The sequence below is a fragment of the Diadema setosum genome, chromosome 1, assembly GCF_964275005.1.
Source record: "Diadema setosum chromosome 1, eeDiaSeto1, whole genome shotgun sequence".
Taxonomy (NCBI): domain Eukaryota; kingdom Metazoa; phylum Echinodermata; class Echinoidea; order Diadematoida; family Diadematidae; genus Diadema; species Diadema setosum.
Window position 1 is genome coordinate 25086625 of NC_092685.1, and position 18539 is coordinate 25105163.

The 18539-nt window shown below is 37.9% G+C and overlaps 1 protein-coding gene across 1 annotated transcript in view; it reads left to right on the top strand.

Moving 5' to 3' along the window:
• The window catches only part of LOC140228826 (protein farnesyltransferase subunit beta-like), a 30183-nt gene extending 19807 nt beyond the window's left edge, over positions 1-10376 (top strand). Inside the window, exons 9-12 of the mRNA XM_072309102.1 lie at positions 3637-3811; positions 7085-7154; positions 8367-8481; positions 9637-10376. Of these exons, the coding sequence (XP_072165203.1) occupies positions 3637-3811; positions 7085-7154; positions 8367-8481; positions 9637-9735 (459 nt within the window). The 3' untranslated portion in view covers positions 9736-10376. The remainder of the gene's footprint in view (positions 1-3636; positions 3812-7084; positions 7155-8366; positions 8482-9636) is intronic.
• The last annotated feature ends 8163 nt before the right edge of the window (positions 10377-18539 follow it).

Consider the following 18539-nt stretch of genomic DNA (forward strand, 5'->3'; position numbering starts at 1 on the left):
GGATTTTGATGGTAATGATGATGGCGACAAAGAAGAAGATGATGGTGATGTTGATGATAGTGGTGGTGATTATGCTTTAATGATGATGATGATGATGATGATGATTGCTTGTGCTGATCAGGGTGTCTTTGATTTTATGATGGTCACGATGAGTAGTGATGATTTTGATGGCTGTTGATTAATTTGATGGCAACAGTCATGGCTTAGTGATTGCTGGTGCTAATGGTGCGGTCTGTGATTTGATGATTTTCAAGGTGATGTGTATTATGTGATGATTTGGGTACTGCGATGTTGATGATTAATTTGATGGCAATGGTAATGGCTTCATGATTGCTGATGCTGATTATAATGTCTGTGATTTGATAATGGTATTAACAATAATTAGTGATGACAGTCATGATTCATCTGATGAAAATGATGCCAATAAACACTTTGATAGTATTTGTGATTGCATGATGATGATAGTGTTGATGGTGATTACAGATGATAATGAGGATGATAATGACTGATGGTGAGTAGGGACAAATATTCCTTGATACAGATTTTTTTTTTTTTTTTAACCTCTACAGAGGTACTTTATTCATTCATTTCCAAAGCTTTCATCAAACGATTTCTTTTTCTTTTTTTTTTAAACAATGAATGAGCACATACTCAAAAAGTACAGATTCTTCATTGGTTATCAAGTAAATGATTTCATCATGTTTGTTACAATCTCAGAAACATTATCCAACAATATTTCATTTCTAAAACTAATCCATATTGTCAAACTATTGTATAAATGCCCTTGAAATAAATGCATCATGTATTGTTTATAAATTGCATACTGCGCGTATATCAATATCTTATTTATATTCGTTACATTTGGACTCTTTGATTCCACTCCAATAATCAATAATTTCTCGTTTAATAAGATTGTTTCTCTAAAAGCGAACTGAATAAAATCAGTAATCTTTTTCCAAAACATAGACACTTTAGGACACTCCAAAAGAACATGACTAAAGGTTTCTGTTTCAGAGCAAAATATACATAAATTATCACTTACAATTTTCCATTTGAAAAGATTATATCTATAAGGTAGAATACGATGTAATGTCTTGAAGTAGCATTGCTTAACTTTGTTGTTCCTTAGTTTCCGAAATGTTTGTTTCAAAACAGAATTCCAATCAAAATCAGCACTCAAATCAAATCTGTCTTTCCAATATAACAGTATAGTTAGATCACTTTTCTTACTCTCACATAAAAAACTATGAAATTGTTTCGACGTTGTTCTAGATAATCTGATATATTCATTGTCCTTTATTGCATATAGATCAATATCGTAATCTTTGTGCGCGTTTTCACATTGATCTACTTCTAATATACGTTCCACCCATATCTTTGGAATTGCCTTTTTAAGTTTTGAATACTTAAAGTCCACTAATAAATTATCACAATTGAGAGCACAACAAATTGACTCGCGAGATTTAAAACATCCATTTTCAACTACATCATTAAGTGTCAAGATACCTTTCTTGTACCATTCTTCAAAAAACAAAGTTTTTCCATTAAAGCATATATTACTGTTATACCACAGTACTTCATCTAGTATGTTGCTCACATGAAGAAAATCAATATATCTTAAGTCACACCACGAAAGTAAGCAATGAGTGTAGAAACGAGGTAGTTTATGCTTCTTGCATAGTGCTAACATATCTTTACATGAACAGTTCGTTTTCATTATCAGAGGACTTGGACCTATTTTCTCGACCCAAAATTTGAACATAAACTTCCATGACGAGTCTGGATGACAATTTTGATAATTTGCGAACCACGACAAATACAACGACTGAAATCGAGCATGTAAATCAAACATATTCAAACCGCCTTTTTCAATCGGATTTAATAAAATAGATCGCTTCACCTTTTCTCTCCTAGAATTCCAAAGGAAATTATAAATCAATTTATTCAATTCCATAATGAACTTCTCTGGAAATGGTAGTACTAAAGCTACATACACAAATTGTGAAATGATCAATGATTTGACAATTACCACTTTACCATACAATGTTAAATTTCTCATTCTCCAGAGCTTTAAAATAGCTTTGACCTTTTCTAATTTTGAAAACCAATTCAATTGTTCAGATTCCTTTCTGTTCTTTGTTAAAAATACACCCAAATATTTCACAGGATCACTAGTCCAATTCAAATCATTTACACTATTTTCCTGAAATTTCATTGTTATTGCTTTTGTTTTCATAACATTCAAAACTGGTCCAGCAATTTGCCCAAAACGTTTAACTTCCCCGAGTGCTATATTAGCAGACTCTATCGAATTAACAAAAATAACAGTATCATCAGCCAGTTGTGAGATTTTAAATTCTTTTTGTTGAGCTGTGTTGCCGGAAATAACAGTGATACCCTGTATATAACTGTTCTGCTTAATTCTCAAGGCCATTACTTCAGCTACAAGTATAAATAATAAAGCGGAAAGTGGGCAGCCCTGCCTTATTCCCCGTTTTATTTCAAATTTCTCTGATACCCATCCACTATTTATAACGCTCCCTTTAACGTCAAAATACAATGCTTTAATCCAACCAATGAAATATTCTTTAAAATTCATTTTATGCAATAGATGAAAAACAAATTCGTGACGAACACAATCAAAGGCCTTTTGAAAATCGATGAATAATAAAATACCAGGTAAATCACAGTAATCACAATATTCAATAACGTCTTGAACTAAACGTAAATTGTGCATAGCCGAACGCCGTTTGATGTAACCTGTCTGATCAAAAGAGATCAACTTTTCTATTACTTTCTTCAGTCTTGATACAGATGATGATGGCTGCAGATGGTGGTGTCAATGATTCTAGTAATAGGGAGCTTTAGATTTTTGTGATGTGGCTGTTCAGAGGAAAAAGAAACTGTTCTGTGTAAAATTGCTTATTCAAATCAATCTCGTGTTGTCTGAATTTCCACGGTCGGTTCTTAGCCATTTTTGCATCCACTCAAATTCATGATGCAGAGAGCTACTTGATGCATTGATCATATGGTAGCACCATTTTACTTTTTATAGGTTGCGTCTTTGCATAATCTAAAGCGACTTTGCAACACAACGCGGGGAGAGAGGAGAACGGCCAGTGCAATCGTTGTCTAAATGTCTGCGTCGCAAATCTAAAGACCCTTATTGATAGAATGATGACTGTGATAGTAAATACAGTGATGTCATGGATGAAAATTTTGAGGAAACACAGATGAAAGTGCTGAGGATAGTCTGAAACTGCACCGTAAATCATATTTAAAGATTATGGATGGGATGCTACCTGTGAATGATTATGTAGTGACAATTGTGTGGATGAATCTTTCATGGATGGCAGCTTGAGGAGGATCTATGTCTCTCATGCAGTTTATAAAGAGGAAAAAAACACATCATATAGTAAAAAAGAATCCCATGCATTTATTTGCTGTCACAAGAATATAGGAAATGGGCACTTTCGCTAGCAGGACTGATTACACATCCAGACTATTCAGACATTTCACTTCTACTCTATCACCTTGAAGGAAATAGCAAAAAAGCAAAATACATAACACATACAATCATTTTTATTTTCAGTGTTTACTTCACGTGTTTGTATGTTGATTCCCTGTTGCTCTCAGCGGTGGCTGTCCCAGCGGCAGATGCGATTCGAGGGGGGCTTCCAGGGGCGGACCAACAAGCTGGTGGATGGATGCTACTCCTTCTGGCAGGCCGGCGCCTTCCCCCTCGTCCACTCCATCCTCAGCAAGCAGGATGAGAGAGCTCTCAGCATGGAGGCCTGGATGTTTGACCAGAGTGAGTCACTGTCTCCATGGCTACCAAGTTTAAGCTATTAATGTTGTTTCTTTTTTATGCCTCCGCCAACGAAGTGGCCGGAGGCATTATGTTTTCGGGTCGTCCGTCCGTCCGTACGTCCCGTTTTGTTTTTGTCAATATCTCAAGAACCGTGTGGTGGTTTTGCATCAAACTTGGTATGAGGGTATATCCTTGGGGGGATGATACTTTGTGTGGATTTTAGGGTCACAGGGTCAAAGGTCAAAGGTCACAGGTTATTTTGTGAAAAAAAAATTGAAATTTCATGTTTTTCTCCATATCTCGCAAATGGTTCAAGGTATCTTCATGGAACTTAGTATATATGCTTGTACCGATGGGCAGTGGTTATCTAGGGAAGTTGGGGTTCATGGGTCAAAGGTCAGGGGTCAAAGGTCAAGGTCAACTCTTCAAAATATAACTATTTTCCTTATATTTATGCAATGCCTGAAGGATTTTTTTAAAACTTGATGTATGCATGTATAACCCAATATATATTCTGTGGGAAGTTTCTTGCCAAAAGGTCAAAGGTCAAAAGGTCAAAGGTCAAGTGAAAGTGCTAAATTGCACTTTTTCCTCCATATCTCAAAAATAACTCAAGGTATCGTCATGAAACTTACATATTTATGCATGTTCTACCTAACAGTGATTCTCTTTGGAACTGTGGGGTCAAAGGTCAAAGGCCAGGTTTCGATAATACTATTTTACCATTTGATACTGAAATTATACTTTTTCTCAATACCTTGAAAATTACTCAATGCATAAACTTGTAAAAGGGTCAAAAGTCAAGTGAAAACTGCACTCTGACGTTTTAATCATTCATCCAATTGAACCTAGTTCTAGGAAAGTGAACATTCAGCACATTTGTGGCAAACCTGTCATTTTAATATTTTGCCAATTGTGTGAAACTGTCATCACACATTGTCAAGACATTGTACTATAGACCTATTAGGAGAACCATGTATTATGGCGGAGGCATACACCAGTCGCCGTAGCGACATTTCTAGTTTATGTATAATTTATGAACTTAGCAGTGCCAACAATGGATGTCTGAAGTTTTGACACAGAAAGGAAACGTACATGGGAAAACATTAACATTCAGTTTACAGCGGACCAAATTTATGTTCAAGCCATCGCCAATTTTGCTGGCTTGCAAGAGCCTGACGAATATGCTTTTGTCCCTTCATAAAGCAGTGAAATCAGATGTGAAATTTCAAGCACTCAGAATTTCTTCTTTGTAAAATCATGCTTCAAGGCGAAAGTCCGGAGGGAGTCTCTCCAGAAATTCATGAAATTACAGCTGATATCGATAGTACTGGTATTGATTTATTGTTTGATTGAATGAATGAATGAATGAATACAATATAATGTGATGGACCAAAGAACCATCTGTTTGTGATACATTAGGCAGACAGTTATTCAAAGCTGTATGAGGGTCTTCACACTGGTATTGATTGATTGATTGATTGAAGGACAGAATGAATGAATGAATGAATGAATGAATGCAGTATGACATGATGGACCAAAGATCCATCAGTTCATGATAGCATAATCAAGACAATTAAAGCTCTATGAGGATGTTTATACTGGTAGTGATTAATTGAATGAAGAACAGTGGAAAGAATATGATATGATAGGATGAAAGAACCATATTATTATTATTTATGATGGCTTAAACAAGACTATTCATTTAGGGATGAATAGATCTCGGGTTTAATCTGATGTTCAAGGCAGATATGAATTAAAGAACTTCCCTACACAGTTTTTAGCTCAATGTTTCACAGGTAAGGGTTTTTATGCCTCCGCCACGAAGTGGTGCCGGAGGCATTATGTTTTCGGGTTGTCCGTCCGTCCGTCCATCCGTCCTTCTGTCCGTCCTTCCGTCCGTCCGTCCGTCCGTCCTTCCGTCCGTCCTTCCGTCCGTCCGTAATGAATTTTGTGGACACGGTAACTATCAAAACCTGTTGAGGTATCCTAATGAAACTTGGCATGTATGTGTATTAGGGGGTGAAGTTGTGCCTATCAACTTTTGGGTGCACATGCTCAAGGTCAAAGGTCAAAAGGTCAAGGTCAAATACATAAAATTTCACTATTTCCACCATATCTATTGAATGCCTGAAGATATTTTCTCGAAACTTAGTGTATACATGTATTACCAAATTAAGATTCTCTGGTGAAAGTTTGTGTCATGAGGTCAAAGGTCAAAAGGTCAGGGTCAAATACATGAAATTTCACTATTTTTGCCATATCTATTGAATGCCTGAAGATATTTTCTTGAAACTTAGTGTATACATGTATTACCCAATTAAGATTCTCTGGTGAAAGTTTGGGTCATGAGGTCAAAGGTCAAAGGTCAAAAGGTCAAGTAAAAATATCAAAACTTCCTTTTTTTTTCTCCGTGCCATGGAAAATTGTTCAAGGTATCTTCATGGAACATAGTATATACATGTACTGACTGGAAGTGATTATCTAGAGAATGTAGGGTTCATGGGGTCAAAGGTCAGGGGTCAAAGGTCAAGTGCAACACTTCAAAATTTTACTATTTCCCTCATATTTATGCAATGCCAGCAGGGTTATTATTTTTTTACACTTGGTGTATGCATGTGTAACCTAATAGAAATTCTCTGGAAAGTTTTTTTTTTTCTTCTTTATTTGCCTCAAAGGTCAAAAGGTCAAAGATCAAGTGAAAGTGCTGAACTAACTTTTTCCTCCATATCTCGAAGTGGCTCAAGTTATCTTGAAACTTAGTACATATTATGCATGTTCTACCTGAAACTGATTATCTTATGAATTTTAGGGTCAAGGGCCAGATGAAAATGGTAACAATTTACTATTCAATTCAGAAATTTCACTTTTTCTCCACACCTGTACCTTGAAAATTACTCAATGCCTAAATGTATGAATGGGTCAAAGTCAAGTTAAAGTCCTTAAATCCCTAGATACATGCTCTCCTATCCATCCAATTAAACCTAGGTCAAGGAAGGTGAACATTCAACACATTTGTGACAAACTTGTCATTTCAATATTTTGCCAATTTTGTGAAAATGTAATCACACATTGTCCACATGTACTATCTAGACCTATTGGGAAAATCATGCATTATGGCGGAGGCATACCAGTCGCCAAAGCGACATTTCTAGTTGATTTTGACTTCCCTACTCCCTAAATGTAACCTTTACAGTATCTTCTGCTTTTGAGGTATAGTGTCTTCTCTGTAATCTTCTGTAATTTCTTTCTTTGATTTTATCACCTTTGTAGAAGCTTTACAGGAGTATGTACTACTGTGTTGCCAGAGCCATCATGGTGGACTTATAGATAAACCAGGAAAGTAAGTATACATGCTTCATGTGTCCTCTGTAATCACTTTAAACATACTCCCTTTGCTGCTGGCTTGTATTGACAGCACCGTTTCATGAGCGTAAAGGTCCTCTGACAGCTGTTATATTCTGCTGGTGTCAATAGGTCTACGAATCACAAATTGTATATTTTTTTTAAATCGAAATATTTTGCAGATTTTTGATTCATTTAATTCTCTCTCTTTTTTTTAATATGCACCCACTAAGCTCCACCCCTGAAATAACAACTTTCTTGTGTATTGTGATGTCATCAGTGATAAAGCCACCTGAAATAAGCATCACAATGCCCAATATTATGCTCTTTGCCTTGACTAAAACACATTTTAACAAGTGCACCTCAGAACCTTTCCATTGTGCAGGTCAGTGCTATGTGGAAAGTATTCCAGGATCGAGAGTATGACGTGAAAAGGCCTGAAATTGTATTGTATGAAACTTGCCTGGCTGATGTGAGCCAGTGCACCTGGTTATGGCAAGGTGTATACCGTAAAGTATTTATATGCTTATTTCAGTAAGCTCTTAGTCTTGATGACATCACAAAAGCCAAGAAAGATTTTTGAGGGGTTGGGGCATAGTGAGTGTGGGAAAAAGAAGTGATCAAAAACATTTGATGCATATTTTTTTTTTTCCACAAAATTCCAGGATTTGTGATATGAAGACCTAACCACATCAACAGAATTCAACATGGACGCAGGACCGGAATTGATGTCAGGGGGTCTTTAAGTTTGTCTGTGACATTTGACCATTGTACTTTTCAAAAGATTATGAAGGAGGTAACAGAAATACGACCTATGCAACTGCATATCACAGTACAGTCAACCTTGGCTAAGTCAACTTATTTGGACTGAAGAAATGGCTTCAACTTGGAGACAAATTAACTTATGAGGGATTAAAACCAATAGAATATAAAGAGAAGAGGACTTGAAAAGACCTTCAACTTTGGCGATTATTTGACTTATGCGAGGTCGACTTAGGCATGGTTGACTACTGTTTAATGACAGTTTTCCCTTGCTTATTAAGCCTTTCATGAATTTCATTACTGCATACCATAAACTCAAGTCCATTTTGTTGTTTGACTGAAGCAGTCAGCGACACCTTTAAACAGATTTTCTGTTTTAACATTGTCGAAGGTGGAGTTTGAACATTTTGGCACTATTCATGTCTTCTACCATATTCTCACTTTCCAGGGCAAGGGACTTCTACCACACCTGTTACTGTCTAAGTGGTCTTTCCATAGCTCAGCATTTTCTAGCAGGTCAACTCAGGGAAGAAGAGATCCTAGGGGATCCAAAGAATGAATTGGTAAGCATATAGAATGGATGCAGAAAATGAAGTGGTCAAACTTTCAGATGCCTGTTAAAAATTAATTGTTGAGGTAATGTCCAGCATGACATCTTTCCGAGGATACGGGAATTACAGTACCAAAGTATGAATAGGCCACTTCATGAGTGCGTCCCAAAATCCTTGCTGCCTAATGAATGTGGTACCCATTTTACTATCTTTAAAATTCTCTCTGTGATAACTAGTCATAATTATTCCCACATCATCAGTAGGTGCTTTGCGGGGTGCTCAATCATCATTTTGGTTATCTTAATGTATTTATTTTTATAAAAGGAAGCATGTTTATAAACAGATACAAGAGTCCGCAAGTCATTTAACAATGCATCAAACGAGGGACAATGATACAAACCAGATATTGACCAGTGATGCATGAGAAAGGACATTAAAGAAAAAAATGAGTTTGTTTCTGTCACCAAACTGCGGGCATTTGATCTACAACTTGAGCCATGTCAATCAATTTCTAGTTGCATACTGAAGATAATTTGTCTGAGCCTTAGAAAGTTTGACTTGGCATACTTCTTGTTGTTTTGTTGTTCATTTTGTTGAAGGAGCTGTCAAATGCTGTAGTGTCTTTTGTACTACTATTGTGGGGTAGTTCATGCTTGGTAGAGCTAGATCCTTATGCACCTACCCTGAAAATGTTGGCAGCCCATGACCACTGTAAAACATGATATTTTCACGGCATGAAATTTTCGCAAATTGGAGCCAACGGCCTTTTTCACGGCATGTAATTTTTGTGAGTTGCCTCTAACATTCAATGCATATAGTGTAAACAAGATCTTTTGCGTGCATTTTAATTTCGTGAATCTTGGCTCTCGCAAAATCCGCGAAATTAAAATGCACTCGAACATTCCTCGTTTTACAGTAACTTGGTTCATGACAATGGTAATGATGATGAGGGTGGTGATGATGATACTAATGATGGTGATGATGATACTAATGGTGTTGGTGATAGTTATGGTGATGATGATGATGATAGTGATGGTGATGGTGATGGTGGTGATGATGATGTTTACAATTTGCGACAGTTTTTTTCTCTCGTCCTATTGTCCTGGCGCAGAAATCTTTGTGTGAATGTTGTCATTGTTTGCCATCTTTACTCACATCTGTCTACAGAGGCCGACCCATCCTGTGTACAACATCAGCCTCCAGTGTGCTCACAATGCTACACAACATTTCAGCTCTCTTCCTGTCCCCATTCCCAACCCAAGATGAACAGACGCCATCCCCCCACCCCATGCCACGCCTTCTTGCATCTATCCACCGAGTCGGCGCCGATCCCTGCTTCGCGTTGTGTCATAATGAATGACCGCATTCCAAGCTTGTCTCCCCCATGACTTGACTTCTCCCACCCCCTCTTTTTAAATTGACACTTATTTTTTTATTCTTTGGCCATAGTAAGTTTGTCATCGTAGCATACAATTACTTGTGATCAAGTACATTTGCCACAAATGGCAGTATGTAACTATCAAGATAGCTGGTACTCGGTAAAAGTACTTTCTAATGGTTATGTAAGGAAGTGGAGACATTGCAAGCTTGTTGAGGAATGGTCCTTCTTTTCTGTATTTTTCCCTCTTTGTACTGGGGCTCATCCTATACCCAAAACAATGCCCCCTGGCTTTAAAGGAAAAAGGAGAGAGAGAGAGCTAGAGAGAGAGGAGCATTAAAGGTTCATTACTGTGACTTTGACGCTTAAAGAGCCCAAGGAAGGCATTTGTTGTGACCACAATGATAACTACTTGTGAATGATGCATCTTCTCTTGTTAGTACCAGGATCTTTTGTGCTTCATCATGTATGGTCCCTGTGGTCCTGGTGAGAAGTGTTGATGTTACCCCCAACTGAATCTGTCATGCTAGCAGCTAGTAGCCCCCCCCCCCCCCCCTTATGCCCCCCTTATGAAACTGCAAACCTAGGGAGAAAATAATCGAGGAAATCTCCATTTCTTGATAGAATTACGAGAAGACAAAACAGAAGTGATACATTTATAAGTATTGTAACATTTTGATGTCATCATCGTTGTCATGTATCATGTTCACTGCCAGTGCAAGACACTGTAGATACTTATATTTTTACTTGTTTAGCGAGCAAGAAAATAGAAGCTGATGAGAAAGAAGAATCAATGTTACTTAAGGGTTGATCTAGACTTTGCATCTTAATGCAACTATGTAGCGGCAAGTGGAAAAATGTGTGTAGGTTTACATCTGACAGACAAAATTTTTATCTTATTTTATCTGGTGATATGTAGCATGTCTTTTACTTTGCCTTCCTTAAACTGTGCAGTACCTTCATGCTTTTTGTGTAACAGTGGCTTCCAGATTTATCTCTTTTTTTCTGCTATTGAAACACCAATCAGATTCCCACACAATTTCATTCTTGCATATATATGTGCCAGCAGTGGATGCTGTGTTCAGAGCAAAAGAATTAAGATTGTGCCTCCCAAAGGTGTGGTACATGTATAAAACCATTCAATAGCTGTTTTTCCTTTTTAATGAATAAATTATATATATATATATATATACACCTAGCTAGTGAGGGGTGGCTTTAGTACTGCAGCCAGTGCAGGCCAATCACACTCCTATGTTGCTAGTAGAGAATTGCCAGAAAAAAATGGTTAGGTGTATCAGTTATCAAAAACATTATTTAAAAAAAAAAAAAAAGAAGTAGCTACCCCCATGGATGCTCAAAAAATTGAGGTCCACATATAGGTTGCATTTTATGTAATCATGTACTAGTTGATTAGCAGTGTAGAAGTGCTTCATCTGAAATATGAGAGGTACTTAGTGCGAGTAAAAAAAATGAAAGTTAATGAGATATGACATGTGGCGACATACTGTGATCCATCAGAATTCCTTGGAAGTTTGAAAATTTGCAAAAGACTTAATGACCAGTGTTTATCTTAACCCCTCCCCCCACCCCCAAGTTGAATAAAAAACATGATTTAGAAAGATCAGAGCTTCACTTAAATTAATATTTTATTGGAAGGACATCTTTGCCCAGATTCAGGAAAGTTTTTTTTTTTTTTTTTCCTTTGGCTTGGCATATTCATGATTGCCATAACCAAAGGTAGCTGTCAATGAATCTGGGAAGTGTTATGTAACAGTGCAGCGTTACGCTGCGTTTACACCATGTTTCCGGTAGCCACGTTTCCTGAAACGTAGTGCGCCCTCTGTAGACGAGACATTCTGTTTTTCCCCCTTCGCATAATTTTAGTCTTCTTCATTCCAGTCCTCGCCCTGATGAACATAAAGCTATCAAATGCTTTTCTCACGGCGTCTGGTCAGGCTAGACTACATTGTATCGATATTTTCCGTCGCGTCCCGCTACGGACTGCCTCCATGTTTTGTTCCGGCCTATTGTGTGGCATCCTGTTTTGTTGCGTTCATTTCGTTTTATCAGGGCATACGAGATTCCTCATTAGCACTGGCACTGACGTGGCAAATTTTTTGACAGTTTAAAGATCTGACACGGCATCCACGGCAATCACGGCCTGTCATGTTTGCCTATATCCCGTCCCACCGCGTTCTTTCACGTCCATCCCGTTTTGTCCACGGTGGCCTGAAACATAGCTGCCGAGGCTGCTGGGAACACGTTGTAAACGAAACATTAAATGTGCAAAGCTTCTTGCTGCTATGGGTAAATGTGGAAAGTTATTATTCAGGGTTACCCGTATGTGTGTTAATGCAGCTGCTTGATTTTTGTTGTCAATTTCATTACCGTGATACGAAACACTTGGTAGCTGTGCTCTCCTATGTCAAACCGAATTTCACAGAGGCAGAACTGACTCTTGAAGAAATAATCAGAGATGCAACACGTGTGTGCAAAATGTAAAGGTAGTGTGGAATGGAGCAATATTTGATGAAAGCATTGTGGCTGATGAACACTATACAACTGTACTTGTGCATGACTTGCATGAGGGATCACGTTTCCCAATATCAAGGGATCTTGAATTAGCAAGAAAAAGAGAGACTGGTTATTGGTGAAGGAGTAATTTGTGGGAAATCTTGGGAATGTCCCTGATTTCTGATGAGCCATTTGTCAACTCCATGGAGGTCAATTGAGCTATTCCATTAGAGCTACTTAATCCTTGTCTTATATTAACCTTTGTCACTTTGGAAGTTGAATTAAGAGTATGTAATCGATACTTTGATTACATATGTATGATGCCGATTTGTCTTTGTCATTTCCTGAGGCACATGTGGTGCCAATGGGGGGGGGGGGGGGGGGGGGAGTAGGGGTAGGGTAATTACAAGGGGCGTAGAGAGGCCATTTTTGCCAGGCTGCTTGAAGTGGTGATGCTCCTCCCAACTATCATCTCTATTTACGATGATGATGGTGATATGATGTTGATGATGATGATGTTGATGATGATAATAATGACGATGATGATACTGATGATGATGATGATAATGCGATGGTGATGATAATGACGATGATGATATGATGATGATGATGTTGATGATGATAATAATGACGATGATGATACTGATGATGATGATGATAACGTGATGGTGATGATAATGACGATGATGATATGATGATGATGATGATGATGATAATGATGATAATGTTGACATGATGATGATGAAGATGATGTAACCAAAGGAAAACACAGATGAGATGGATGTTAACTTAAAGAGGACATAGATGTTTGTTGTCCACTGTAACTTATATCGATGCAAGGACTTTCATCGCTGACTGTAAGTGTACACATGGGCAAAAGGCCATGATGGAAAGGGATGGATTGCATCAAAGAGGAGAAAAATTCAGGTGAATGAAACTGAGAAGCTTTATGTTGGATGTGCTCTGTTTGGTCAGAATATATCAAGAGATGCAAAGATTAATGTAGAAAGCTTCATGGTTACGTAGGTCTTTTAATTTTGTTTTGCTATTTGTTTTTTGTCGCTGGTGTATGAAATACGCATGTATGGCATTGAACTTTGTAAATACTCTGCTGGTAGGACTTGTATCAGGTGGCATCCATCTTGTGGGAACCATTCGTAATCATGCCTGTTTTGTCTCTTCTTTCTGTGAAAAAATATCAGAGATATGAAGAAGTGTTATCAGGAGATGATCCACATGTGCAAGGTGGGAGTGTACCCACTTCACTGAAATAGATATATGTATAATGTTCATTGGGAATTATTCATAACTTAGTGTCCGTAGAGCAGTACCAGTACCTGTTCTAGTCATGCCGAAATCTCTACATATTACACAGAGGTTACTGTACCTTCACATATCAAATGCAACTTGGTACAGGATTTATTGATGTCATGATAATCTGAGTGTTGATATACACTGAAAATGAAGTGAATCGTTAAGTTTTAAGATGTGTAGGCCTACTCATGAGTACTATGACTGACTGAAATTCAACACAGTCCTTTTTTTTTCTTGTAGTAAGTACATGACTACCAGTAATCATAGTGAAACTGGAATATAGGTTATCAAATCAAAATATGTCAGAAAGCAGTGATGTCTTGTGAGTTAATGCCCTGACTATCTAGTAAATCAAGACAAAAACTTGCCATGATCAGAATTCTGATGACTTTGTTGCATTCAAATTGATCTGAATTCAAGCAACTGTCTTTTTTTGTTCTTTTCAGAACAATGGTAGAAAATATCCAAGAAATGAAACAGATTAAGATCACTAGTGGTAAGTTTGGAGATATACTTCCGCCTAAGATGGGACTATATTGGTGATACAAAGTATGCTATTGCAGCACATTATGTATTCATGTCACTGCTGAATGAAGACTTTCAAACTGTTCTAGTTCCTCCTATGCCGTCTGACTTTGCCGTTTCTTTTGCTGCAACCTGAAACTCTGCTACAATGAGCTCACTCACGAGGAGGTGAACTGGGCAGTCCTGATTTTTCTATGTACTGTTTTAAGCTGGTCTCTTTTTTAGTGCATTTACAATGTACGGGTAAAATTGAGGTAAATTTGGCAGTCTTGCTGACCCCATTGTAACTCGTAATGTGCCATGTTCGCACACCCGAGTCAGACGACGGTGTGCCAAGTTCACATATTCTGCTGAAAGCAGAAACCTGCCCAAACCAATCAATAAATCGCCAAATGCCAAAATATTTAATGCAAGCGTTTCTCGAGATTACCTTCCTGTCACATGTAGCTTACATTTTATGTGGTGATTGACTCCCAAGCAGTGTTTCTGACTGGATTTGCAAGTAAATTGTAGTTTCTGTCCCTGTTTTGTGCGCAAAAGTCATGCCTCTACAGTGATGTAGCTGCTGGTCGTTTGAAAGAAAAAGAATTGCAAATTTGTCATACAACTTACATTAAAGGGACTGCACAGTACTAGTTGAGGTGAGGATTCAGGTTTATAACAGTTTTCAGTGAGATAATGAGAAACCTCTTATGAAATATGAAAGAGCATGTAATTTCAAGAAGGATTCAACGTTTATTTGATGAAAATTGGCCTTGAAATGGCTGAGATATCCAAAAAAGCAATCCTAATAAAATTGACAGGCCACGACTTTTAATAGGATCTCTTTGTTTTTCATTGTTTTTAGATATCTCGAGACTAGTTTTCATCAAATAAACTTTTAATTCCCCGTAGAATTGTGTGCTCTTTAACATTTCATAGAGTGGTTTCTAAATATCTCGCAAAACGTTACAAGCTGAATCCTCGTCTCAACCAGTACTGTACTGTCCCTTTAAGGCAAAGCTTGGCATTATTTCTACAGCTTTGTACACAACATTAAAAGTTACGTAGATTTTAAAAACAGAATATTTCACAAGGCATGACTACGTTGGTGTTTCAGAATAACGTGGCAAACAGGGGGTTTACATCATTGCACATGAGTTCATGAGGTTTCCCTGTGTCATGTGCTTACATATGAGGGAAGCTTCACTGAATTAGGCCTATTATTATGCCTGGTTCTGTGTACTTATCAATAACATATTCTGGAACTGTGGCCATTTTTCTTTTTTTTTTTAATACCTTGGCTGATGTCACAGTGGAAAACGAGAATGCTTCGCTACAGGTATAATTTGAGAAGCCCATTGATCAGTGTATGTAACTGCTTGAAAACGTGCATGAGGATACTCAACTGGCAATAGTCAAACCTCGATAATGGCTGCCTGTGTGAATCAAAAAGCCGTCTTCATGGGCAGGTGGCCTTTTAGGTGGTTTCATTTACATGTATGTACCAGTACAATGCTCTCGAGGGAAACAGATCTATGTGTACTGTAGCTGCCTCAATTGGACAACTTTCAACAAAGAAAATTAGGAATCCATTGTGCGAGTGTTGACAATTGTTGACGATTGACATTGACAATGGACAGTTTGTCTTTCAGACAGTTGGTCTCTAAAATAAGCCTAGCTAAATTTTGCATGTACAATTGTGGAATGCAAATGGCGGGCCGCTGTTTTCAACCATCGTGCAGTCCAGCTGTGACCATTATAGTTCCACATCTATACTGGCCGACTGTGTTCACAGCTGCAGAGAGCTGTAGCTTTGCTTTAATGTTGATACTGTGCCTGCCTCAGAAATGACCGTTTCCTTCACTGTGCCATCCACCCTTTGCACAACACAATAGTGGAAATGTATCTTGTAGATGCGTTCATTAGTATGGGCCATTAATGCCTGGCAAATGCCCTCTGTTGGGACGTACCATAATGCAAGTTCTCATAAAAAGTTCCTGCACAAAATTTCTTGTATGGATGGGAAGCCAGCACAGGAATAAGAGTGAAGGAGAGCCAGATCAAGAAGTTACACTTTTGTTGGCCCCCCCCCCCCAAAAAAAAAAAATATATATATATATATTCATGGCTACTATGTATGTACATGCATTTGACTATCACTTTTCAGCATGCCATGTAATTGATTTTAACCAATGGGCAATATCATAATCCGTATTGTCTCTGTAACAGTGTTGGATGATAACTGAGCAGATTTTTGAGAGCTTTTTTTTTCCACCACCAAGAAAATTTCCTCGGTGAACAGATATATTGTATTAAACTTGTGCTTTACATGGCTTGCAAAATAAATGGAAAATGTTTTGTAAATTTTAGTTTCCACCAACTCGTATTTGTCATTTCAAGTTCCTTGTTAGCCTACCTTTGAAAGTATACTTCGAAATTATACTAAACATGTTCATTCACAATCTATTGTATGGTACGGTGCACTCCCATTAGAACCTGTTTACGATGAAGTAAATATTCAGGCTGCAACATAATCCACTCTATGTATTTTATTGTTTATTTGTTCGGTTGAACAAAATTTTGATATAACGAAAGAGAAGTGCCAGTCCCAAGGACTTCGTTTTAACTCCCGTTATAAAAGAACCCGTTTCAAGATGAAGTAAATATTCAGGCTGCAACATTATCCACTCTATGTGTTTTATTGTTTATTTGTTTGGTTGTAACAAAATTTTGATACAATACATATATAACGAAAGAGAAGTGCCAGCCCCGAGAACTTCGTTTTAACGGGAGTCCACTCTATATGCATATTCATACCATATCTCTTTCAGTGAATACATTACTGTCTGAGAGACAGCATCCTAAAAGCAAGCCTTTCCCCCTTTTCTTGTTTTTTTTTTTCGATCGAAGCTAGATAACAAGGAGATTTTTGAAAATCCCCAAATGCTAGTTTCTTCATACAATCATCACATCATCCATCTACACAGTGAATTGTGAAGGGCATGTTGCATGCACACTAATCTTACAACATGCAATCATCCATTCATTCTTCTCTATGTATATCTACTGCACACATCACAACCACATACACAGGAACCTCATATCATGAGGACCTAAAAACCACGACAGTTATCAGTGGTGGATCCAGGGAGGACCGCAACCGGCGCACGCCCCCCCCCCCCTTTATCTTTTGTTAAAACAAAAGAAATAAAAAGAAAAAAATGGGGGAGGGGTGCGTGCGCCCCCCCCTTTAATTTTGTAAACGCGCCCCCTCTTTATGGAATTCCTGGATCCGCCCCTGGTTATTACTTTGTTACATCTGGTTTTTCCACCGTGTATCGTGTTGAAAAAACAAAGAAATGTGGAGAGTTTGGACCTGCGGAAAATAACCTTGTTATAAGAGGGCTTTGTCACTCATTTCCGACCCCTTTATTACGAGGTTCTACTGTACAAATTCTCCTATACCAGCCCTTGCACAACCAAGTCACCTCTGACCTCTAGATCACACATGGATATGTACACTTTACTGATTAGTACAACTATTCAGGCCTAAACAGCCAGATACTGTATAAACATGTATATTCTTTTTTAAAAAACATAGCTGTTGTCGTGGTTAACAATTGAATTAAGTCCGAGGTAAGCTGGAAATGCATGGCACACAATCTCAGATCAGGGAGGCGTTTCATGAAGCATGTTGACGGATATAATTTTTCTCACGAAATTGCTCTCAGCCAATCAGATGCAAGGATTTCAGTAGCTTACAAGTTTGTCAGTAAAATCATAAGACAAAACGCTTCATGAAATGCCCCCCTGCCACGCATCACTCTTCCCCTCTCTAATGGTATGTTTCTAACAAGCCTTTACACCACAAAGTAAACACAAAACAATACATTCAGTTGAATCTACACCCAGAATGTATATTTATTTCTGATGTAGAAATATCACGTCTCTCCTCCTAGCTATACAAAAACACATCTTGAAAAAAAAAAAAAAATCAACACCACATGTTCACCTTCTTTTTCCCTATCTCCCAACATCCAATGCACACTCTGATAATAAAGCTCTAGCAAATTTCAGGTCCATGTTCTGTCCTTCTTCCTGTACAATTACACCAAGGAAATAATCGCCTTATTCCATAAAGTTCCGTCTGTGTAAGGCCTTTTTATCCTGATCAGGACTTGTCCAAAGTTTTCCCCAGACTGATGCTACTGCAAATTTTCGCAATTTCTATGACAGCCTTGTCTTCGAGGTCAAAAATTGTTTTGTGAACTTTTTTTTTTTTCCTGAAAAAATCCTCACCAAACAGCAACTAAAAGTCAGCCAGGTATTCAATGCCACTTAGTGGATGGTCCTGAAT